The 26,427-nt window shown below is 36.4% G+C and overlaps 2 protein-coding genes across 5 annotated transcripts in view; one reads left to right on the plus strand and one right to left on the minus strand.

Moving 5' to 3' along the window:
* The window catches only part of LOC126378947 (uncharacterized), a 119,105-nt gene that overhangs the window by 1,749 nt on the left and 90,929 nt on the right, over nucleotides 1-26,427 (plus strand). For 3 of the 4 annotated variants that reach the window (XR_007568204.1, XR_007568206.1, XR_007568205.1), the window contains exons 2-4: nucleotides 461-626; nucleotides 986-1,148; nucleotides 1,624-2,249. Coding sequence is in view for 1 of the 4 variants with exons in the window: in XM_050027496.1 (XP_049883453.1) it covers nucleotides 461-626; nucleotides 986-1,148; nucleotides 1,624-1,998 (704 nt within the window). In the remaining 3 variants the exon portion in view is untranslated. Of the gene's footprint in view, nucleotides 1-460; nucleotides 627-985; nucleotides 1,149-1,623; nucleotides 3,788-26,427 lie in introns of those variants that run through there. The other variant, XM_050027496.1, reaches the window with a different exon arrangement.
* LOC126378814 (poly [ADP-ribose] polymerase tankyrase) overlaps nucleotides 4,480-26,427 on the minus strand; it is a 74,999-nt gene continuing 53,051 nt past the window's right edge. Inside the window, exon 25 of the mRNA XM_050027231.1 lies at nucleotides 4,480-5,837. The gene's annotated coding sequence lies outside the window, so the exon portion shown is untranslated. The remainder of the gene's footprint in view (nucleotides 5,838-26,427) is intronic.

The raw sequence follows: 26,427 nt of genomic DNA on the forward strand, positions 1-26,427 counted from the left end.
TCCGGGGCGTGCCCTGATACCAGGGTTGATGGGGTTGGTAATTCACCTCACAACCCACACGATAGAAGAGGAGAAGAGTAAATCTAGTTTCTCTGTCTTGTAAAGATAAAAGATTAAGATTTATTGTGTCAGTCTAATTGTTATACATCCTGTTCTGAGTACAGTCATGAGCAATATAATGTACCCACTTTAGGACCCTGTCGCACTAATATATTTGACATTCAGTGAGACTTACAGTTCAATTTGTCAAAAAAGTTAATGTGACATGGTACCAAAGTGTATACATATTAATGCTCGTGACCGTACAATAAACTGTTAAATAAATAAATAATCAGTACGATCTACTTTGAACCTAACCCCGATACCGACCCCGCTGGCGTGGTCGACGATTTCCCTCTTTCAGCGCTTATCGCTTCCACTAGGGTCGATTAATGCCTTAACCTTCCATCTCATCTTCCAGGCATGGAAAGTATGGAGTTCCTGCCGGAGCATAACGCCATCAAACTCCTAGGGGAGGCAGGGCTGGAGCACGTCTACAAGAGAGATGGTCTCCTGGAGAGCTTCCGTGACGCACCCCTGGCCATCACCAGCGAAAACGGCTCCGTATTGTTCAACTTGCAGACACGGTAGGTACAGAAATCAGAATCATTTATTCAACGTAATTATCATGGATAAACTTGTTGAAGGTCAATATAACATTTTTGAATTTATGTCATTTCGCAAGGTGGTATGGCTGAGGAGAAGAAATGACAAGAAACTGCAACAGCAACACATCTTTTAAAAACCAATGAGGGTATACAAGTTAAATTTAAGAACTAGAGGAACACATTCAATACCAGACATTTTTATCATTTAGGTAGTCATTAATCTTATAAGTTTTTTTACATAAAGTAATTTTCACATGAGCTTTAAATTAATTTTCTGACAAATTTAAAATATTATCTGTTATTTTATTGTAAAAAACTTACTTGTGCTTTCGTCTCAGTGTCTCCCGTTCGGACACGAAGCTGGTGGTGAACGCATCAGGGGTCTTCATACGAGGAGTGAGCTCCTTAGAGCTGGTGGACCCGGAGACAGGGGACGTGGTCTTCAGCACCAACTCGCCGGAGATGACCATACCGGAGGGGGTCAATAACCTGCACGCTAAGGTGGGTTTAAAAAAAAATGTCCATCACACTCGCGTCAGACAGAGTACTGCGGGGCGGAAGGCAAGAGGGCTATTTTTCCACTGCCCTATTTTTCCCTAAAAAAAGTAGCATGGAGAATGCTACACCGGCTCTTAAATTAATGATGATTATGGCAGAGTTGAGGAGCTCAGTGGCGCAGCGGTAAACGCGCTCAGTCTGCGATTGTTGAAGTTAAGTAACTTTCGCAAAGTCCGGTCATAGGATACCACAAAAAAAAGTTTTCATCTCGAGCTCCTCCGTGCTTCGGAAGGCACGTTAAGCCGTTGGTCCCGGCTGCATCAGCAGTCGTTAATAATCATCAATCCGCACTGGGCCCGCGTGATGGTTTAAGGCTCGATTTTCCTATCCATCCATAGGGAAGGCCCGTGCCCCAGCAGTGGGGACGTTAATGGGCTGATGATGATGATGATGTTGAGGTCTTACATTTTATTTTCAGCAAATCTCGACCAAACGCATCACGTCCCCAGTCGATAGTGACTTGCAGCTGCGAACAGAGGCGTCTGCCCACCTCCGTGGCGCCGAGGGCACGCACATGGAGTCCAAAGATCTGTTCTGGACTGCCGACCAGGATATATACCTCAAATCCATTAACGGGTCCATAGTTTTGAGTGGAAAAGAGGGTGTGTTTATAGATGTAAGGTATCTACCAATAGCGTTACCTGTTAACAAGACTGAGAGGTTGGGCTCAGGGCAATTTAAGGTGTGTGTATGCATGCCTCAGGGGAAGTTGTTCAGGGTTGCCGTGCCGACGGGGCAGCGAGTCACCTGTTCACACATCAACGTCACTGGGGAACTCAACCCTTGTAATTAACCCTTTCACTGGCAGAGACCATGGGTCATTCTTCTTGTAGTTTCGATGGCATTCAGATTTTTTGTAGTATTTTGCTACCCGGACAGCATTTTCGGTGGCATTCATCAGCTACAGCGTACAGTCATGAGCAATATCATGTACCCACTTTAGAACCTTGTCGCACTATCATATTTGACATTTAATGAGACTTACAGTTTCATTTAACAGCCTCCGTGGTCTAGTGGTTAGAGCGTTAGGCTCACGATCTGGAGGTCCGGGTTCGATTCCCGATGTGGACATTGTCGAAATCACTTTGTGAGACTGTCCTTTGTTTGGTAAGGACTTTCAGGCTTGAATCACCTGATTGTCCGAAAAACTAAGACGATTCCGTGCTTCGGAGGGCACGTTAAGCCGTTGGTCCCGGCTATTAGTCGTAAAAACACCTCCACCAACCCGCAGTGGAGCAGCGTGGTGGAGTATGCTCCATACCCCCTCCGATTGATTGAGGGGAGGCCTGTGCCCAGCATTGGGACGTATATAGGCTGTTGATGATGACAGTTTCATTTGTCAAAAAAGTTAATGTGACATGGTACCAACCGGTGACCGGTCACGAGCATTAATATGTATACACTTTGGTACCATGTCACATTAACTTTTTTGACAAATTGAACTGTAAGTCTCACTAAATGTCAAATATGTTAGTGCGACAGAGTCCTAAAGTGGGTACATTATATTGCTAATATTATTCAATAGGTGGCCACATTGGGCATTTGGGGTGCATGATTCAGACCACGATTCTGAGTTAATATGAAGTGGAATTTTCCCTTGTAAAAGTATGGGACTGAAAATTAAAAAAAGAACATTCATGAATTTTCCGATAGGAAAATCCAACCAACCCTTGATATCAACTCAGAATCATGGTCTGAATCATCCCCCTCAGTATTCGTTACGATGTCACTAACACTCTGTATAAATATGATATTCTCTAGTCACAATTTATAGTATAAAATATACGTACTTACTTAGTAAAACTTTTACAATTTTTGTTTTTTGTTAAGTATACTTATTACAAAAAAGTATAATATATAAAAATATGTCTTTAAAATGTATTAGGTAGACGATAAGCAATAATATTATTATTGTATAAAATTAATTATATTACATATAAGTATATCTAAAAATAAGTAACTAACACAGTTGGCTCGACCATTATAGAAGACGATACATTGGTCTAACAGAAAGCTCGGTGGAGCATGGGTCATGAGCAATATAATGTACCCACTTTAGGACTCTGTCGCACTAACATATTTGACATTTACTGAGACTTACAGTTCAATTTGTCAAAAAAGCTAATGTGACATGGTACCAAAATGTATACATATTAATGCTCGTCACCGTACTTAGTACACCTTGAGATGGATCAATCAATCAATCAATCAATAATACTTTATTGCACAACGACATATACAAAGGACATAAACATATAAAAATAAAAACATAAGCACAATAGGCGGCCTTATTGCTAAACAGCAATTTCTACCAGGCAACCTTAGGGCGAGAGATTATGCATTGGAGCACGGGCTGGTGCAATAAACATTATAATGATACCAACATAACTAAAAAAGAATGTACTAAAGAATGCAATGGATGTACTTCTGACTACCCCAATTGGGATATAGGCAGGTTTTTACTTTTAAAATAAAGATATTCATATCACACATTATGTCTAATATGTTATCGAAATGTAAGATGCTTTTTGTAAAGTAGTGAAGCATCAGGCATATCGAATTATTAAACGAAATTTCCACAATTTTTTTTTTGTTTTTTTTACCTATCTATTATCTACTTTAACAAAAGCCTCCGTGGTCTAGTGGTGGCTCGCGATCAGAAGGTCTGGGGTCGATTCCCGATGGAGACATTGTCGCTTTCACACTTTGAATCACTTGTGAAACTGTCCTTGTTCGAAAAAGTGAGATGATTCCGTGCTTCGGAGGGCACGTTAAGCCGTTGGTCCCGGAAATAGCCACCGTACAACCGACCGTGCGAGTGACACCGTAACAAACACTGAGGGGGATGATTCAGACCATGATTCTGAGTTGATATCAAGTGGAAATTCCTGTCGAAAAATTCATGAAAATTTTTGTGATTTTTAAATTATTTTCAGTTCCATACTTTTGCGACGGAAAATTTTACTTGTCAACTCAGAATTATGGTCTGAATCATCCCTCAAAGTTTTCTTTACGATGTCACTAGCACCCTGTCATATTATTCCTTATTCTATGGCCCTGTGTACCTATTGTTTCTTTGCTACACGGCTGTGTGTACGGTCACGAGCATTAATATAGTATAATACACTTTGGTACCATGTCACATTAACTTTTTTGACAAATTGAACTATAAGTCTCACTAAATGTCAGATATGTTAGTGCGACAGGGTCCTAAAGTGGGTACATTATATTGCTCATGACTGTACCTTTAAAAGTAATAAAATAAATCAATCACTTCTGAATTAAATTCATTTATTGCTTACTTAGAAAATTTCGTACATATAAACGAGGCGATAGCCACGTTAATAGTTAATACAATTATATACAACACGAATACTTTATTAAAACTAATATTACAAGGGGTTAAAATGGTCACATCGAAGCAATTCATCTAAAAAAAGCAATCTGACATTTGCGCATATAAATGTAAGTGCGCAATGCAAACAAATGTCAAATAGCAATATTGCTTTTCTAGATGAATTGCTTCGATGTGGCCATTTTAACCCCCCAGTTCTTATTACAGGCGAATTATCATCATCATCATCACTAAGAGCCACGCTCTTGTCGGTATAGTCCATAAAAGTAGCATTCTCTATGCTACTTTTATCTAAATATATAAAAGGAGAAACTGACTGACATATCAACGCACAGTCTAAACGGCTAAACGTAGGCACTTGAAATTTGGAAGGGACGTAGCTTAGGTACCGTAGAGGTGCACTAAGAAAGGAATTCCCGGAATTCCCACGGGAACGGGAATTAGCGAGAAAATCCTTTTGTATGAAAAATCTAAACCGCTTAAGTTAGACGCTTGAAATTTGGCATGCAGGTACCTTAGTTACCTTAAAGCTTAGTTGCAACAGGATATTGCATAATTCCCACGGAAACGGGAGTTAGCGGGAAGGAACTTTTGTATGAAAAATTCTAAACTGCATAAGTTAGATGCTTGAAATTTGATATGCACTCCCACACACACACAAAGATCTCTCTGTTATAACACGCCACGCGGACGAAGTCGCGGGCAAAAGCTAGTGTACAAATATGACAGTGGTTTCCCTCCGTTCCACTCCAATCGGGTAGTTTCCTGGGTCAAAGATAAATTATGAAATACTGATTTACTAAATAAAGACAGATCTGAAAGTGTCAAAAAACGTTTTCTTTTTTTCTATTTATCTTATTTATGAATTTTACTCAAGAAAAACGTAATAACAAGTCCGACATTTTGTCACGTTTTTCTATGACGTCACAGGTTGCTTTCTCACACAAATTCCATAGTAATTTCTTGTTTTGACGTTTAATAAAAAGTAACTGATTTGACTAGTTGGACACTAGCCTATCTTCTCTAAAAAAATTACAGACTGTTTACATAGTATTTATTATCTATCTTTAAATTCGAGTTAAAAATATTATAGCAATAGAGGCCCCGATTCCTACAGACACTTCCTAATTTCACTTTAAGTTATACCTGTCATTTTCATTCCCGCCAAAAAGGAAACGGATGGATGATTGACAGCTGGTAATTTTAGGAAGAATGAGTGAATGAATCAATAACACGGGCGAATCAAATAGGTATCTTGGAATGCAAACTTAACTTAGCTTAAGGTGATACGTTTCAGTCAGCTAGGTAACGCTGCGTCAGCAGATGGCGTTACTTCTGCAGTTTTCGTATTTTTTCCATTTATTCGTTTAGTGTTGAGTTCTGACCCAGTGAAATGTTAGGTGGCGAAATCTTACATACATTATCTTTAAGTTAAGCTACAATTTTGAAGTATTTACTGCAGATATCATATTGAAACATTGCATCAAAAGTTGGTGTCATTTCAATTTGTGTACAAACACGAAGCTGTCACACACACATGCGAACTAGGTTAGCTATTAAAAGAGATTCATAATTTGAAGTCTACTTCTAACTTCTAAATGGCGCATTTGGTAAAGCAGTCGCCGCCATTCTTAAGTTTCACGGTTCAAATCCAAGTGCATGTTTTAATTGTTTTTACTTTTTGTATTTTTTTTTACAATTAAATTTGGCGAACCCGTCTATTTGTTACGGAATTTTCAAAAAGTATCACTTTTACCAATAATATTATAATTATACAATAATGTACTTTGCACTAAAGTACCTTCCGTAATTTCCGTATTTTTTATTTTGTAAAATTCTAACAGGCATTAATCGCATCAGTGAACATGCGGCTATTTAAAAAACTACTGAACGGATTTTCATACGGTTTTCACCAATGAGTAGAGTGATTCATGGGCGTGCTTTAGGGTATATAATTTATACAAGTATTTTTTTTTTGTATAAAATGGTTCAAAAATGATGATGAATGTCAAACATAATTATCGTTACAAATATAGCCGACTTGGAGCTTTCGGCGAAAACACTGCCTGAGCCCATTGAGATATAACAAAACAACGTATGGTTGAATTGTTCCTTTTTTGTAGGTCTACCGAAAAGTCCACAATATGTCATAATAATTATATTGTGTATAAAGAATTGTGTACATGTATTGTATGATTTTACAAATAACGATCACAGTACAGTAATAATAAGGTAGATTTTTCCTAAATTGCGTCGGTTCAAACTTTGACGCATCGCGTTTGAAAGATGTAATAGCGCTTCAGGACGTCCCGCAAGCACAGCGCTGATGTCGCAGTATCCGCATATTATAATATATATAGCTACAAACCCACTGACTGACTGACTCACTCACTCACTCACTGACATAATTGTTCTCCCAGAAGGAGCGTCGGGGGGTAAAAATGGTGTATGGGGGGTGTGATCTGGACCTCCCGGTGAGTATGGGAAAACTTCCAGATCTTGGAAAACTGCTCCGCATCAGGGAGACACCCTACAGCCTGGCGCAACTATTATACCTGGATAAGATTTTTTTTCGCAAAACCTATTTAATTCTTGGTCAAATTCAATCGCCGGTGAAAAAAAAACAAAATGGCGGAAAAACAAGATGGCCGCCATACAAAAATTTGTTTTCCCAGAAAATGTCTCGGAGGTAAAAATGATGTATGTGAGATGTGATCGAAACGTCAAGCTGAGTATGGAAATACTGCTTGATCTTGAAAAACTGCTCCGCATCAGGGAGACACCCTATGGCCTGGCTAAATTATCAAACATAGAACATTTTTTTTTCCACTAAACCTACTTAATTCCTGGTCAAATTCAATCGCTGGTGATAAAAAATCAAAATGGCGGAAAAACAAGATGGCCGCCATACAAATTTTTCAATTTTCCTGAAAATGCCTCGGGGGTAAAAATGATGTATAGGGGTGTAATCGGAACGTCAAGCTGAGTATGGAAAAACTGTTCGATCTTGAAAAACTGCTCCGCATCAGGGAGACACCCTATGGCCTGGTAAAACTATCGCACGTGGAACTTTTTAGTTTTCACGATACCTATTTAAATCTTGGTCAAATTTAGTTGCCGGTGAAAAAAAATCAAAATGGCGGAAAATCAAGATGGCCGCCATACAAAATTTTCGTTTTTCCAGTAAATGCCTCGGGGGTAAAAATTGTGTATGGGGTTGTAATCGGAACGTATTGTTGAATATGAGAAAACTTCCAGATCTTGGAAAACTGCTCCGCATCAGGGAGACACCCTACGGCCTGGCGCAACTATCGCACCTGGAACGATTCTTTTTTCACAAAACCTACTTAAATCTTGGACAAATTTTATCGTGGGTGAAAATAAGTCAAAATGGCGGAAAAACAAGATGGCCGCCATACAACATTTTGTTTTTCCAGAAAATGTCTCGGGGGTAAAAACTGTGTATAGGGTTGTGATCTGGACCTCCCGTCGAGTATGGGGAACTTTCCAGATTTTGGAAAACTGCTCCGCATCAGAGATACATCCTACGGCCTGGCGAAACTATCGCACCTGGAGCAATTCTTTTTACGCACAACGTATTTGAACCTTAGTCAAATTTTATCGCCGGTGAAAAAAAAATCAAAATGGCGGAAAATCAAGATGGCTGCCATACAAATTTTTCGTTTTTCCTGAAAATACCTCTGGGATAAAAATTATGTATGAGGGTTTTGATCGAAACGTCTTGAAGAGTATGGAAATACTTCTCGATCTTTGAAAACTGCTCCGCATCAGAGCGGCACTCTACGGCCTGGCGAAACTACCGCATCTGGACCTTTTTTGTTTTCACGAAACCTATTTAATTCTTGGTCAAATTTTATTCTCGGTGAAAAAGAAACAAAATGGCCGCCATACAAATTTTTGTTTTTCCAGAAAATGTCTCAGAGGTAAAATTGATGATCGGAACGTCATCTTGGAAAACTGCTCCGCATCAGGGAGACACCTTACGGCCTGGCAAATCTATCGCACCTGATACTTTTTTGTTTTCACGAGACCTGTTTACATCTTGGTCAAATTCTATCGCGGGTGAAAAAAAAGACAAAATGGCGAAAAAACAAGATGGCCGCCATACAAAATTTTGTTTTTCCAGAAAATGCCTTGGGGGTAAAAATGACGTATCGAGGGTCTGATCAGAACGTCATATTTCCTATGAAATTACTGCTCGATCTTCGAAAACTGCTCCGCATCAAGGAGACACCTTACGGCCTGGCAGAAATATCTTGCCTGAACCAATAGTTTTTTCACGACTCGTATTTAAATCTTTGACAAATCCAATCGCTGCAAACAAAAAACGAAATGGCGGATAAACCAGATGTCTGCTGAACAAAGTGAGGTAGCCGTTAGAAGTAGTCAGGTTAAATTTATAGTTACAAAAAAACAAAATGGCGGCTAGGCTGCAATTATTTTTTTTACTATATAATTCTTGTAGCCTCAAAAAGAGGCACACCGTAACATTTTGCAGCAAGCTTGCCAATAACTGTTTTTTTTTTTTCATTCTTATCCGCCGAAAAGGAAAGGACGGATGATTGACAGCTGTTAATTATAAAATAGGCATCTCGCTCATATGCAATTCTTTTGGCGTGTGCTGTTAACTTAATTTTGTCGGGTTATATATTAAATTTTAAATTTAAGGTCAATATTAAAGGTTCTTTTTTAATTTTCTGCCTAAAATTGACGTGTATTCCAAAAGTTCTACGCGTTGTTTACCCGTCCCTTTCCTTTTCAACTGATAAGGAAATGACAGGTGTAACTTCAAATACACTTAGATGTTGTGTAGGTACTAGAAACAGCACCAGTAACATTATAGGTAAGTAATAGAAATATTTATAAAAAAACTAATGAGATACTCTTCAGGCTATGTTCCCAAAAAAATATATAGATGGCGCTATCCAGATTTAACGTGATAAAAACCTATAATGTGAACATTGTCATCTGTATTTAAATTACTCATGTTTAAGCAAATAAATTATCTTTATCTTTTGTTCTTGCTGCGGTAAATAATTATATTGAAAAAATATAATTTGATGGCAGAGGTATGTAATGTTATATGAATCAGATATGTAGGTATAGAATAGTGTTGCTACTTACCTATATTGCTTCTCTTTATTTTGATCAGAATAATATTAGGTGGAAGATGTGTTGTGCCTGGGTGTAATTACAAGGGTCATCATATATACTCAAAAACAAAGGTAAAACAAGTAGATACATGCGTGTTGTCCATGAAATTGGAAGGTTAAACGAACGCACCTCTGTACAGCGCCATCTATATATTTTTTGGGGAATGTAGCCTGGAAAGTACCTTATTAGTAAACTACCAAAGGATGTTTCATGTGGAAATTCTCAAGAGGTCATAAATTCAATGCCTGCAGGTGCCTACATCAAAATGTAACTAACAACTGGTCAAACCACTGATTGTGTTATCCTATCAGTAGAAATGGCACTTAACAACATCATTAAACTCTATATTTTTCAAGATAATTTTAAAAAGAAACAATTTTGTTTAAAAAAGTAATAAAAGACATATTTTTAGAAATAATTTGTTTTATTATTATATTTAAAATATGTCATAGGTGCAACTCATACAAAATATTTCTACAATTAATCAAATAGTTTAATAAAACATCAACTTAACCAACTACTTTCCTCCCCTTCTCTGCGATTCAGAGTGGTTGACTGACAGGCTCACAATCCAAAGTTCGAACCCGGTGTTGACATATCACAAAAATTACTTTGCGATCCTTTGGATGGCATGTGAAGCTGTTGGTCCCAGTTACTACTTACTAATATAAATACATAGTTGTTACATAAACCATGTCAGGGGACTTGGTTTATGTAACAACAGGGTGGCTCAGTAATAATCCTATAACAGGGTTGGTGAGGTTCGCCATCCACCTCACAAGCTATGTAATAGGAGATGATGAGATGTATGGTTACATTATTAGTAAGTAGGTATATAAAAACTTAAAAATAACATTAAAAATACATAGTATTTTTTTTTATCTATTTAATGATAAGGCCGCCTATTGTACTAATTCTATTTCTCTTTTGTTTTTTCCTGTTTGTGCAAAAAAGTATTTGTTATGTTATGTTATGATATGATAATATAAAGTGATTTAAGCTCATAGGTAGTTTAACAACATCTATGAACATAAATAGCTACTAACTACATACAATGCAATGGCACACTTAACACAGCTTTACTGTTCACTAAATATTAATGCTTTCGATGTGAGCTCATCCTGCAAACAACCATCATCATCATCACCAGCCCATTAACGTCCCCACTGCTGGGGCACGGGCCTTCCCTATGGATGGATAGGGAGATCGGGCCTTAAACCACCACGCGGGCCCAGTGCGGATTGGTGGTTATTAACGACTGCTAATGCAGCCGGGACCAACGGCTTAACGTGCCTTCCGAAGCACGGAGGAGTTCGAGATGAAAACTTTTTTTTTGTGGTCACCCATCCTATGACCGGCCTTTGCGAAAGTTGCTTAACTTCAACAATCGCAGACCGAGCGCGTTAACCGCTGCGCCACCGAGCTCCTCCTCACAAACAACCATCCATCTTTAATTCAAGCATCCATCAGGCATCTGAAAGCAAATATGAATGTTCTAAAAATTAATTGTAGTTTTGCCGTCCCTATGGAGCCAATAAATATAAATTAAGCGCTCCATACACATACAATAATATATTGCAGAATATATCTGATTGTAGGTAACAATATTATTTAATGATTGTAACAATATTATTTAATGTGAAAGGATAGAATTTAAACATTGCCAACATTAAATTGAAATTAGAACAATGTTTAATCATAATTATTGCCTTATAGCAATTATGATTCAAACACATAACTTTTAAATGGCACGACATAAATTAAAATCCTTATTATTTTATTACCTGTCTTGGAGATATTTGTTTTTCTGTATAATACCACTTATCACTTTTTTCCATAAGCTTATGGCCTGTGATTTTGTCTTCTTGAGTGCCTGTTCAAAGATATTCCACAACTTATACAGTCACAATTGTTTCCAACTCTTTGACTGGAACATTCTTCAGGAGACTTGTTATTGTTGCTCGCATCTCTTAGTACGAGTATGAGTTAGTATGACAAAGTCGATCAGCATCTAACACCTATAAATAAATAACTTTATAATAACAGTGTCAACTTCAACTTTATGGTTGTATGGCAAATTAAAAGTGTCTTTTGATTGTATGTTACTTACATTACAATTTATCAACGCACATTATAGACAAACTTATTATCATATCAGCTCTTTCCAAAACACATAATGATTCTGGAAATTTTTACAGTAGAATGTTGACGCAAAAAACGGGGAAGTGCGGCTCGATTCAATGAACTTGTAAACTACAAATTCTAACAAAATAGGAAATAAGTAGCACAGAAAAATATCAAGAGAACTTCAGCAACGAGATCAAGAAAAATATAACAAGGTTTTTTTTTTTCTCGAAGGTAAAGGTAACTATGCCCATACAGCCATGTCTAAGGTATTTTTTTTTTGCGTAAACTTTCGAGTTATGAAGCGGCTTGTTGGCACGAAGCGAAAATAGATTCCGATATAATAACACTGTCGCGAATGTTTTACGACTAATTTAATGCGATCATTAACCACAAAACACCACTTCCACTTCGTGTTAATTATTTAGATTATTCAATGAAGAAAGCAACTGTCCCGTTCCCGCCAAAAAGATAAAAAAAATAACAACTACGTTCATTTTTTTTTTGGTTATTTTTGTATCGCAAAAAACGGAGAAGTAGGAGTTGGAATCATTAAATAAGGCAAAGGAAACATAACACATACAGCCAAATATACTACGTTAAATTCGTTAAAAACAATAGACGTATTTTTATTTTTTCAAATCGGTAGGCAATGGAATCCACAGGTTACGCTAAGGTATTATGCCATATAGCCTCATCTTCTAATTACCTGGGGCCATAAACTCAAATTATTACCCGGTTTCCTTGGCGCCATCGCCTATGGATACACAAAGCTATCTATATTTTTTTGGGGAACGAAGCTTGGAATGTCTCTTATTGTGATACGAATTAAAAGTCCGCATAAACTTTCGAGTTATGAAGCCGCTTCTTGGTACGAACCGAAAATAGATAGTACCACTTTGTTTATTGAATATTTATTTATACTTTATATTTATATATTTTTCCGATACAACAACACTAAAGAGAATCTGTTTTTCGATTAATTCTTCACTTCGTATTAAATATTTAGATTATTCAATAAAAAAAAAACAACTTTCCCGCCAAAAAACCACGGAAAAATTAATGAAAATACTCAATCTCCGTTGCTTATTTAAAAAAGTTAAATGGTACTGAAGTGACAAAACGAAATTAGATTTTGTTGCTTATTTATTAATTCCATCGATATCTATGCGACCAAGTCAAAAAAATAAGTACCTCAATATTTTCCGATATTGGCTGTTTGAATCTGCTTTGCCAGTATTTCTTTGTTAGTCGCATGGAAAAAAAAGTAAATTCAGTACCGCTACCGCTACCGAAACCGTTGGCGCGAAAAAGTGACAAGCGTTTTTTCACTTGTATTTCAAGATTTCCAAAGGTAAGTCGATTTTGTTATTAATAATTTAACAATTATTTATAAATATTTAGGTATATAATAAGGTACTAATCTTTGAAATCGTAAAAAAGTTAGCCATATAAACATAATTAGGTATTATAATTGTAAGATCTTTAACTTTCTGTAGGTACTGATTCTCTTTTTCACATAATGAAAGTGAGAACGTTAAAAGGTAAGTACCTATCTACTTAAAAGCTATAATTCTTATTTTATTGTGTATTAGATAAACACAAATAGTATAGAAGTGGTTTGTTTACAGATGAAGCGTGCAAGCGTTGAGATTCCATCGTGCTCTACAATGCTTCGCCGTCGCGTCGACGACGAGCAGCAGGGCCTCTATGACGAGACTGCTGCGACCTGCGTCGGTGCCGGTAAGTATTTAGGTTTTAACGAGCTTAATATCTAATGCACATTTTTTATGTTAAATCCATTTTACGAAACGATCGATTGATCATTATGTCTAAAATAGCTAGCCGCTTGACATCAGCCGTGGAAAAAAACTTTACTTAATAACAGGTATTAGGTACCTAGATTGTATTGCCCCTACTTATGCTGTATGACTAGAATAGGCGATAGGTAATTACTATTCATATTTTAGAATATTTAAGTAGGTAGGTACCTATATGAAGTAAGTTAGTTAACCTATGATAAATTTAGATGGTCAGAGAAGTCATAAGACTGTAGATAATAAATAATAATAATAAGAGTGAATCCTTTTTGAATTATAACAATCGGAGTGATTCAGGTTTGACAGCAACTCATGTTGTAGCACAACAGTAACATTACTTATTAGATGACCTTTAAGTAATAAGTAGGTCTGTAACAAATTATAATACACACATAAGTTAACCTATGACCGTAGTATTATTACTTATTCTATGCTATAGCAGTCACTCTCTTAATATTCTGAGTGAAAAGCTAAACCTTTCTCTAAAATCGTGAAAAAGTCAACTAAATATGTGATAATGATGATTAAATATTAACTATCTAACTAAGAATTATAGAAATAAGTAATTAGGTAACAAAATTATTACAAAGTTACCTACTTAATTATTTAACAGCTATTTATAATAACAAAATTATATTAAACAAGTTATTAAGTAAGTACCTAATATAGAGATAGAGATATTGAAGCTTTTTAATATTTAGTTTATCTGAAAAAAAATATTGAATGCTAGGTATAATAACATTTGTCTACATACAAGAAACTTAAATTACTGTAAAAGAGTGAATGTAGGTTTTCTATATTTTGAATTTTGAATATGGTTATATATCTTGATGACCATGTGGTAGGGACTGAAGGAAACCCTGTGTTGGTTTTGGTACACCTTGTCAGTTCACCTAGGTAGACCACAAACAAACCTTTTTTTTAATCGACTTTAAAAAAAAGGTTATCAATTGGACCCATATGTATTCAAAACAAAATATATGGATGTATGTTTGTCCATGCATTTCTTAGTAACTACAAATCGTATTGCAATAATGCTTGTTTATGGGATTAAGTATCGTCCAACATAGGAAAGAATGCAAGTTTCATCAAAATTGGTTTAGAAATTTCCAACTTATGGTTGAAAAACAGTTAAAAATTAGGAATCTTGTGTTTCGACTACTAATAGAGGCTTACAGCTTAAGTGAGTATGAATGATTACTAATGGTTTAAAGAAAATTGGAAAACGGTCAAGGGTGTGTCGGGCACTACACAAATTAAACAAATTATAAGACATGTTATATTCCTGATTGTCCGAAAAAGTAAGATGATTCTGTGCTTCGGAGGGCACGTTAAGCTGTTGGTCCCGGCTATTAGCCGTAAAAACACCTCCACCAACCCGCAGTGGAGCAGCGTGGTGGAGTATGCTCCATACCCCCTCCGGTTAATTGAGGGGAGGCCTGTGCCCAACAGTGGGGCGTATATAGGCTGTTTATATGTATGTATGTATGTTATATTCCAGTGTTTTGTTAACGAAGGTACCTGGTTACGGGCGTATATTATTAGTCACACTCTCGAGTTTAAACAAATAAAAAGTATTTTCAAAATTTTGATTTTAATGTAGGTATTTAACTTAATATTATTTATTACTTTTTATTCGACAGATTTTGAAGTCGGTTTGAGTTTTTTTTAATTATTTTTTGTGATAGTTATAAAGTTATAGCTATAAGAGTTATTTGAGGAGCTCGGTGGCGCAGCGGTTAACGCGCTCGGTCTGCGATTGTTGAAGTAAAGCAATTTTCGCAAAGGCCGGTCACAGGATGGGTGACCACAAAAAAAAATTCATCTTGAGCTCCTCCGTGCTTCGGAAGGCACGTTTAAGCCGTTGGTCCCGGCTGCATTAGCAGTCGTTAATAACCATCAATCCGCACTGGGCCCGCGTAATGGTTTAAGGCCCGATCTCCCTACCCATCCATAGGGAAGGCCCGTACCCCAGCAGTGGGGACGTTAGTGGGCTGATGATGATGATGAGCTATAAAGTAATAAGCAAAATAAAGTAACAACTTTACAGCTGCCTAAAGATATGGAAAACGCCGAATGCAATGAGTGCATAAAAATACCATATCTCCACAACCCTGATATAGTAAAAAAATAATGTAGGTATATATACTATGTTATACTATATTTAATGTGTATATGTACCTAAGGTTCCGTCCACAGTAAAGGTTAATAAAGGAAAATTCTGTGTATGTAAGTATGTAGTATAGATACACGTCTAATGCATAAGTACGAGACAGACCATTCTAAGGTATTATATTATTCTTTATTTTTGATGTGTGATGATGATGATGAGAGATGTTCAACCCAATCGTATTATTATATCTTAGATTTCGCCATCAGAATTTTCTTTTACTGATCACATCTGTGGACGGAACCTTAGGTGCGCGATTCCAAATCGCACTTGGCTGGTTTTTTTTTTATATTTTGACAAATATACATACTTCACTTATATTACTCTGAAATAATCTCACACTATGATGCAACAAGATCAAAATAAGAACAAAAACTGTGGTATTACGTTTTACTGTTATTTTATATTAAATTTTCGAAATATTCCTAAACAGAGTGCTGCATTGCATACCTACATAATATCTCGCCTATTTCCCATTGGGGTAGGCAGGAAACAGATTACGAGAGAGAATATGAATGAGATTGGACTTAAAGTTAGTTTATTACCTCAATTAAATATTTATGTTACAATTATGTAATTATTTGCTTAATCTTTTATTAAAACTGTCAAAAGGATACTAATGACAACGTTGAGAAGTATGAGTGAAATGACTTTGAATGATAAAATAGCGTGATAAGGGACTGTTGTGAAAGAAAATGTATAGTGAAGAGAATTGATAAAAGAATGCTTAGATATTTAGTAGGACAGACAAGATTTATTTAGTAGTATAATTAGTAGAATCGGAAGAGGAAGGCCTAGGTAGTACATACCTCGATTAATTCCAGGATATTTAAAGAAAAGCCACGGTCAAGAGTAATGGGAACCGGCGAGCGTGCATTAAGACTTTGATAAGAGTGGTCGAAGCAAAGTGATGTGTCAGGATCGTAGTAAATGGTATTGCGTGGTCTCTGCCTATCCCAACGGGAAATAGGCATACTCTTAAGTATGTATTTTTTCGAGAAAGTTGCTTAGAATGATATTTGATAATCATAAGCTCATAGTTTCAGTATTCCATAACATAACATAAACATAAATGGCCTATATACGTCCCACTGCTGGGCACAGGCCTCCTCTCAATCAACCGGAGAGGGTATGGAGCATACTCCACCACGCTGCTCCACTGCGGGTTGGTGAAGGTGTTTTTACGGCTAATAGCCGGGACCAACGGCTTAACGACTTATGGCAGTATTTCATAAGTTTTTTATTTTATATACCACTAGCGACCCGCCCCGGTTTCGCTCGGGTGCAATGCTTATACTAAATACACTACAGAAAAACTGTGAACGTTGTATATAAAAACATAGCCGCCCGCTCCGGCTTTGCATGGGTATAAAATATATAGCCTATGTCACTCACTCAAAAATGATTAAAATCGATCCAGTAGTTTTGATTTATTCTTTACTGCTCTTGACATGCACACGTTAAATTTGGAGTAAAACAATTCCCCTTTCCCTATACTTACCATGGAGATTTACTGCTATCTTTGGAATATCTAAATTCATACACTATGTAGTGTATTTTACTTATTTACTTTTTACCTATTTATTTTATTTTTATTAAATCTAATTTTATCTAACCTTATGTAGGTACTTAAATATAATTACTATAAGTGGCGTTATAGTAGTTGGCGTTAATTTCGCTTTCGTGGTACTCCATATCATAGGTGGAACAATTGGTTGGTTGTTAGCTAACTCTAGAAATTCAATTTAGACTAAGGGTCTGACGTTTTTTCTTAGACGCACTTTGGCTTGGTGTAGTTTTACATATTTGCGTTAGCTGTTTAATTTTTAGTTCATAGTCAGAATTTTTATTTATAAGTGCATAGTTTTCAGATACCAAATTCTCAATTTCATTCTCTGCTATTTCCAGTTTTTGTTCCAGTTGTTGAATTTTTGATTGTAACTCTTCCAAGTATAAGCTCGTATTCATCCGTAGATGAATACTAAAGATATCTATAAGAGATACACATATACCATCGCGGTGTTTTCTGTGGACCTCTTTAATGTGTATAATACATAGTACATTATTTTGATAAATCTTGTAGGGTTTAGCCTGCGTTTACAATGTAAAGGCGGCATTGTGTATCTTTATACGTAAGGCTTAAACAAATTACTACCTAGGTTTATTGATCCGACTGAAATTGTATATGCGTAGGTTATTATTTCTTTTTTTAATAATAGGTAATTTAATGGTCATATAATAGTTATTGCATTGCCTGTAATTATATCTGTGAATTATTTTTTTATTAAAAAAATACATTATTGGGGGATGATAATATTGATAAATAATATTTTAATTTTTAAGTATATAGGGTAAACTGCCTAATTATTAGCACCTTAAATTATTGATACAGTCTAATCATTGCTCAAATTTTAACGTTTAACGTTCGCACTGAGGTTAAGGCGTTTAAAATGGTTTTTTAAAAAAATGTCCATTACCTAGAACCAGATTGGACCATATTTTTGTTTAGATAGCATGGAATATATCAAAATTATCTTATTTTTTTCCTACTAAAGACAGTAGGGATGTCAAAAATAGGGTGTATTGCCTTATCTATTAAATAAATTAATATCTAACGTTTACTAATTCCTTAGGTCTAACACACCAAGGCTCCGATGTGTATGAAGGTAATAATTCGCAATGTACGGTTATCTCAGCATGCGCTTCAATTTATTCTGTATTCCATAATCGCGCATGTTTCACTACTGCCGAAGTTGATGAAATTTTAAAAATGGGGGATACACTTTACATGCAGTTAAAATATTTACTTCAGAGGGGTGTCAGTTATTTTATGCCAGATGAATTACCCAATGAGCTTCGCGTCGGGAGTAACGTCGTAAATATAGTTAGCATGGAGGACAACTGGATCATTTCTAATACGTATCCTACAACTCCCGCGAATAAAGACGTAGGTTTATTAACGTTAAAGAATATTTTGGACAACAGAGTATTTTTTAATACTAATGACTATACTGTTGATTCAGAATTTGCTTATAATGTAAACAATTCAAATCACAACGACAGTACGGATAGCATATTGTTTACGGGTCAAGGTTATACTTTTAGTTTTTGGCGCTTTAATGGTGAATATTATTTCTTTAACAGCCATGCGGTTAACAGCAAAAACATTAACATAGGAAGGGGCAAACCAGAGGACGGTCCTTACGTAGCACGTTTATTTAAATGTAATTCAACCGAAGCGCTAGCAAAACTTTTACTCGCGAATGAAATTTACGACGGATCCGAATACTCATTAACTCGATTAAGAGTATTAAATGACGACCTTATGTGGCAAAATGAAACCCAGGTTAGTTCCGAAACGTCACAGTCCATTTTAATAGATTTAATATCATCACCATTACATATGAATCAAACTTTAGATTCTATTTTGATAAACTATCAGTCAACACTGACCCCGATTAAAACCTCTGTGCAAAATTTAGATAGTAAATTGAAAGTTGATACAAATCCTGTAGATGTTTATGACACTACAAATGATTTGAAATTGTCAATTTTAAAACCAGTTGTCCTATTAGAAAGAATTGGTAATCAAAACCAATGCGTTAAAAATAAAGGCGGCCGACCCAAAAAACAGAAACGTGGACGAAAACCGAATAAAGAAAATGCGCATCGCGAAGCTGTAAGGAAATATACAACGAAACACCCCGCTGTTAATCGCAAGGCAGTTCAACGGTATAACGACCGCAATCCAGACATTAACCGCGAGGCCGTTCAACGGTATAACGAACGCAATCCAGACATTAACCGCGCCGCCGTTCAACGGTATAACGAACGCAATCCAGACATAAACCGCGCGGCCGTTCAACGTTATAACGAGAACAATCCAGACGTTCATCGCGCGGCCGTTCAACGTTATAACGAGAACAACCCAGACGTTCATCGCGCGGCCGTTCAACGTTATAACGAGAACAACCCAGACGTTCATCGCGCAGCCGTTCAACGTTATTACGAGCTCCACCCCGAAATTAACAAAAAAGCAGCACAAAGATATACAGAAAATTGTCGTAACATAGAAACACCGCTGAGATATTCAAAAAATTTAATAGGTGAAAAACAGGGACATGAACTCAGCACTATTCGCTTATATAATTTTAAAAACACGTCGCTTCTGTCTGAGCAAACATATAGATGTCCAAAATGCAATGCTCCATTGTTCGAAGAAGAGAAATCTCGTCGGCAATGGTGTTGTCATTCAGGTGACTATAACGTTCAGAATTTTCTCCCCTTAAACGAAGAATTTTATACAAATCCAGCTTTTTTAAATAGACCACGCGCTTACAATAATATTTTTGCATTTTCGGCATTAGGTGTTTCCCACGGTTTCCATCATCCAGAAGGTATATCTTTTCTAAAAATTCAAGGACGTATTTACCACCGTATCTTTGATTTATCTTACAATGAAAGTCCGAATAATATAAATTTTTACATAAATGACAGTAGCGAAAGAGAAAGTTTAGCTGGCGAATTAAGTTTAGATAAATCGGTAGTTCGAATGATTACAGGTTTCATGCACACAGTTAATCCATACATAAATTGTTTTAGAAGATTAAGTTTAGAGGTATCATCAGAAGCTTTCTTGAAGTTCGAAAAAACTACTCGTGCGACTCACGGTAACATCCTCGGAGATCAACCTATTGGTCAAGAAATTGCCGCAATTATTAGTACAGACCGCGAAGAATTTTCTCCACGCTGTATTGTAGTCAAAAAGATAGCAGACGGTAGGCCTCGAACAATAGATATAATGGATTCCTTATACGAGACTTTCCAGTATCCTCTCTTATATCCTCACGGAAATACTGGTTGGCATCCAGATATGAGAGATAATAAGGGCAATAAGCTTAATCAGGTTAAATATGTCCGTTGTTTACTTTTATCCGAATCGCGATTTAGCATATTTGGTCGTTTATCTGAAGAGTGGTTAGTCGATATGTTTTGTAGAGTTTTAGAAGAACGCTTGCGGTTTTTGAAAAATAGCCAAACAAAACAACAAAACAGGCTAAGAGTAGCTCCACTCCAAGAATTAATTAATGACGAGTTTATTTTAGGAGAAGGTGGAGTAGAACCTGGTAAAATTTATTTACCTAGCTCATTCACAGGGGGTCCACGGTACATGAAAAAGAAATACCTGGACGCTATAGCAATGGTAAACAGGTTAGGTCCACCATCATATTTTTTAACTTTAACTTGTAACCCCAACTGGCCTGAAATAAAAAATTCAACATTATCAGGTCGACCAAAAGACCCCCTAACATGTGCTCGAGTTTTCAACTTAAAACTCGGAGAGTTATTGAAAGATTTAAAATCGGGTAAATGGTTCGGAAAAATTGTTTATATAATGCATGTTATAGAGTTCCAAAAAAGAGGACTACCACATGCGCATATTGCTTTTAGAGTGGAAGGTGGTGGACCTGTAGAAAGTGCGGATATTGATAAGTTTGTTCGTGCTACCATACCCGATCCAACACAAACTTTATTATACAAAGTTGTCATGGATCACATGATACACGGTCCATGCGGCCCTCCTTACCGAACTAATTTGCCGTGTTGGAATAGTGAAAAAAAAAACTGTTTAAAATATTTTCCAAAAAAGGAAACACCAGTCACCTTCAGTGACGATAGAGGTTTTATACATTTACATCGTAATAGTAAAAATCAGGCGATTATTAAATATCGCGGCAGAGACGTAATAGTTAATGATTTATGGGTCGTTCCTTATAATCCTGCTCTTCTCCTAAAATATGATGCTCACATAAATTTAGAAGTGTCCACACAGCGTGCTATAATTAAGTATTTGTTTAAATATATGACAAAAGGACCTGATGAAGCCCGCATTGCCGTTGTTGATGAAGAACATCGTGAGGATGAAATCGAACAATATGTCACTAAGCGATATATTAGTTCTAGCGAAGCAGCGTGGCGTGTTCTCGAATTTGATATTGTAGCTAGGAACCCTACGGTAAAAATGTTAACAGTACATTTGCCCGATCAAAATTCAGTATTTTTTAAGCCTGGCCACGCGAACGAGGCAGTTAATAATGCAGGTTCAGATCTTTTAGACTATTTCAGTAGGCCTTTAACTGAGGAGTTTGATCGGGTATCCTACTTAGACTTTTTTGAAACTTATAACATTCATGCGAAAGATCCATGTTTAAAGACAGTTCAGGCGGTGCAAATGCAGAACGGCAAATTTCTTACGCGGAGAATGCGGGGTGAGCTCGTCGCGCGTCTATTTTGGGTCGCGCCGAACAGAGGTGAACAGTTCTTTTTAAGACTTCTTTTAAGTGTTTACCCTTGTCGTAGTTTCGCGGATTTACTTCAAATTGGAGGTCCAAATTGCACAACTTTTCAAGAAGCTGCCAAATTCGTAGGACTTGCGGACGACGCAGTCGAATATGAACGGGCTATGGAAGAAGCTTCCACTTTTTTAACCGGACCACGACTTCGTAGCTTTTTTGTAACGCTGGCTGTTAATGGTGCCTCAGTGGCGTCACTGTGGAACACGTATAAACGTCAATTGGCCGAAGATTTCCTTTACAGGGTGCCAGATGACGAAGAAAACGCGTTTAACATGTGCCTCATTCAAATAGATAGAATGCTACGCAGACACGGAACTTCGTTAATAGAACAAGGTTTGCCGGAAGTAGTTTATAGGTCAACGGAGTTGGATAGGGAACGCACTGAATATGATTTAGATAGTTTGAAATCATACGTAGAAGAGTGGTTGCCACAGTTATCTCCCGATCAACGTGCCGTATTCGATTACGTGGAAAAGCTTTGCGTTGATAGTGTTTACCGAGAATCCAACAACTGTGCGATTTTTATCGATGGTCCCGCCGGCACCGGGAAAACGCTTTTATTGAAGGTCATAACTGCATACATCCGCGGTAACCTTAAAGGTATAGTTTTAACCTGTGCATCGTCTGCAATTGCTGCTCAAAATTACACAAACGGAATGACGGCTCATTCCTTGTTTAGATTTCCTTTACATCTATTAGATGATAGCGGATACTGGAACATCTCAAATGGTACTCAAAGAGCTGAATTGATTTATAATTCTAATCTCATTGTGTATGATGAGGCGCCGATGGCTCATAAATACCTTATAAATTTATTAAATAGATCATTACAGGATTTGATGAGGTCAGACAAAATTTTTGGTTCTAAAATAATTATTTTTGCAGGAGATTTTCGTCAAATTCCTCCTGTAGTCCCAGAAGCACGAACGAATTTTGATATATTAAACGCGTCACTAAAAACTTCACCTATTTGGAAACAATTGAAAAAATTTAGTTTGGTAACTTCACAGAGATGTAAGGATGACGCACAGTATGCAGAATTTCTTTTAAAACTGGGTTCAAATTTATTACCTACTCTTAGGTTAGAAACAAATAATAATGATTTGCAATTAGTCGAACTTGAATCCATTGATTATGTTACTGAATTAGAAGATTTAATTGATTTTGTATTCCCAGAAGTTACTCTTACTGAGCCAGGCGTATGCTCCTTCAGAGCGATTCTATGCACCCGTAACGATGCAGTTAGAGAAATTAATGCCGTTATTTTAGACAAACTACCAGGAGAAGTATTACATTTTTATGCCATAGACAAAGTTTTAAGCGACAACGCTGATCAAGTATATTTTAGTCCCGAATTTTTACATACACTTCGACCACAAGGTGTTCCAGATTTCGACTTACAATTAAAATTAGAATGTGTTTGTGTAATCACGCGTAATCTTAGTTTCGCGGACGGCTTAGTAAATGGCACCAAAGTAATAGTTGTTGAAACATCTCCATATATTATTAAAGTTCGGAAACAAGGTGAACTAGGAGATTATTTGATCCCTCGAATTCTTTTTAAAGCGCCTATAGAACATAACAGCCCTTACGAGATGTGTCGCCGTCAATTCCCATTGCAGGTGTGTTATGCAATGACTATTCACAAGAGCCAGGGTCAAACGATTAGTCGCGTTGGGGTCGATCTTAGATCTGATATGTTTAGTCACGGTCAACTGTATGTAGCTTTAGGTCGCGTTCGCGAAAGACGTGACATAAAAGTACTACTACCCAGGCACCGAATCGAAAATGACCAACCTTTCTCGAATAACGTTATCATATCAGAACTTTTAAGTTTAACGTAACTTTATTTAGGGTGGCACTTCTTGAAAAGACTGAACAGTTCATCTCTGTTATTAAGCTTATTGGGTTTTTTTAGATCGGTTAAATCATGTGCTGAAATTATCGTTTATTGCGAATTTTTAATTATTATTTATATTCATTCTATCTTGTTTTTTCTTCTTTTCGTATAATTTAACGATAGAACTGACTTTAACAAGCTTGCACTCGATTTGATGATGGTTACATTGAATTTCAAAGCTAGGTTTACCATTTTATTAGTCACAATCACTGAATTAAAATGTGTGTTAATCAATTGGCAATGTGTGCATGCCCTTCCCAGCCGTTAACGCTGTGGAGGCTCATCTTTAGGGGACGAGAGAACGGGCGTGAAGGGAACTGGCAGGATGAACACTTGGCTGCGGGTGCGACCGGTGCATGGGAGTGAAGTGGAGCTGGCTGGAAGATGGAGGCAGGTATCACTCGATTGCTTTAGCTGAGTTCCACTCAGATCAAGTAAGCTGTCATATGGATGAATGTCGCAGGTTGGAATGATCCGGAGTAGAACTGTCGGTGTCGTTCCCATCGTCGTAGGCATTTTCGGTGGATTTTGTAGGTCGATCAACAATGGTTGCGTGAGTTTTAGCTGTCAAGCTGCTATGCCGTGCTAGCCGATTCTTGCGATCTGGGATACAAGGGATGGACGTATCCTGTGGAATGATCGTGTCAGTGAAGGTTTGAATGTCGCTTAGGACTGGAAAGGAGGGAGTACGGAAACTGTAATCAGTATTCTGGATCTCGCTGTACATGGACAATGTTTAGTTTAGGTGTATTAAAGTGGTAATTGTTCGAAGTTATTTGAAAAGAATTCTGTTTCAGTGTTTAAGCGCTAAAACTGTTTGTTTTTTGTGAGCAAACGTATGATTTATTGATGTTCATTTTTTACTTTATAACGCTAACGCCTTACAAATAATATTGTTACCAAATTTAAGTGCGTATATAAACAATAAATTAATACTAAAATATTTCGATGAAGACACCAATAATGTTTATTGATACATTTTTCTCCTAAGTGCTACTTTCTCAACTTAAAGCAATAAGTTATGCAGTAATTATACTTCTACGAGTATATTTAAACAAATCATCATTCAAAAGCATTTTACCCAATACCTAACTTACATTAAGTAAAATTAATCTTTGTCATTATAGTCACTTATTTTTTTATCATTCACTAAGCAGTAACCAAAATATATTTACTAAAATAATAAAAAAAAAATACGATATTCATGGTAAGTTGGATTAGCTACTTTATAACACAAACGACTTGATATTTTCATGCATTAATTCAGGAAAATAAAATTGTATAATGAAAAATAAGTTTTTATAACCGATTAAATTTGTGTAATGTGTAGTGTATACATTTTAATGTATTTAACATTTGCAAATTATATTGATTTGTAAAAAATATAAGTTCCATTAAAATTGTACTAAAGAATATTTTATACTAGCGTATATTAGTAACTTAAGTTAGAATTAAGTAAACAAAAAAATATACGCCTTAAATAATAAATATAAGGAAGAAAGGAAACTACCCGGATGCCTGTTTACTCATCATCAAGGAAACTTTAAGAAATAACATTACTACAAATGTCTGCTCGAGGAAATATTCAAAAACTTAAACAAATGCCAAGCTGGAAATCGATTAATGAGTACACATAAACGCTACATAGTGAAACTCGTGTGTCATGTAATGGAACGGACAGAATAAAGAATATGTGTTATGGTACGTTGAATCAGTACAGTAAAATATTATACATTAGCATTCAATGGTGTATGAATGGTCATCGTCATTGTGTCAGCAAAGACGCTTCATCAATTGCACAGATTTGTGGCTACAAATATATAAATGAAAAGTATTATTTAGAACATTATTTATTGTGTTGTGGAATAAAATAGGTCAATAATTACCTGTATCCGGCAGTGACGAACAATTTCATTCATAAACATGGGTAAATATGACGACTGTCAGATGGGCTAAACATGAAAAAAGTCCTTAAACCAAATCCCATTGTTTCGCTATTGTGTTAGAAAATCTAAGCCGCAGGAGGATATTAAGTACGATCATGCTTTACCTTTAATGGTGTATGTAAAAATAATAAAGCCTATAATCAACAATGAATGTTCTATACCATTCTAAGCAAATTCAAAAACAAATTTGATCATGTTAATTTCTGGCCTCCCACAAGCGGGTCTCACCAGTATTGACAGAAGAATGATCACTCATCGATACAAAAACATACATAAAGTAATTAATACATGTATACAGGCTAAATAAAGTGAAATTGCTAGAAAATACCTACTACTTGGAAAAACAATAATTGGAGAAGAAAGCACTACCTAACAA

Source organism: Pectinophora gossypiella, chromosome 27, assembly GCF_024362695.1.
Source record: "Pectinophora gossypiella chromosome 27, ilPecGoss1.1, whole genome shotgun sequence".
Lineage (NCBI taxonomy): Eukaryota > Metazoa > Arthropoda > Insecta > Lepidoptera > Gelechiidae > Pectinophora > Pectinophora gossypiella.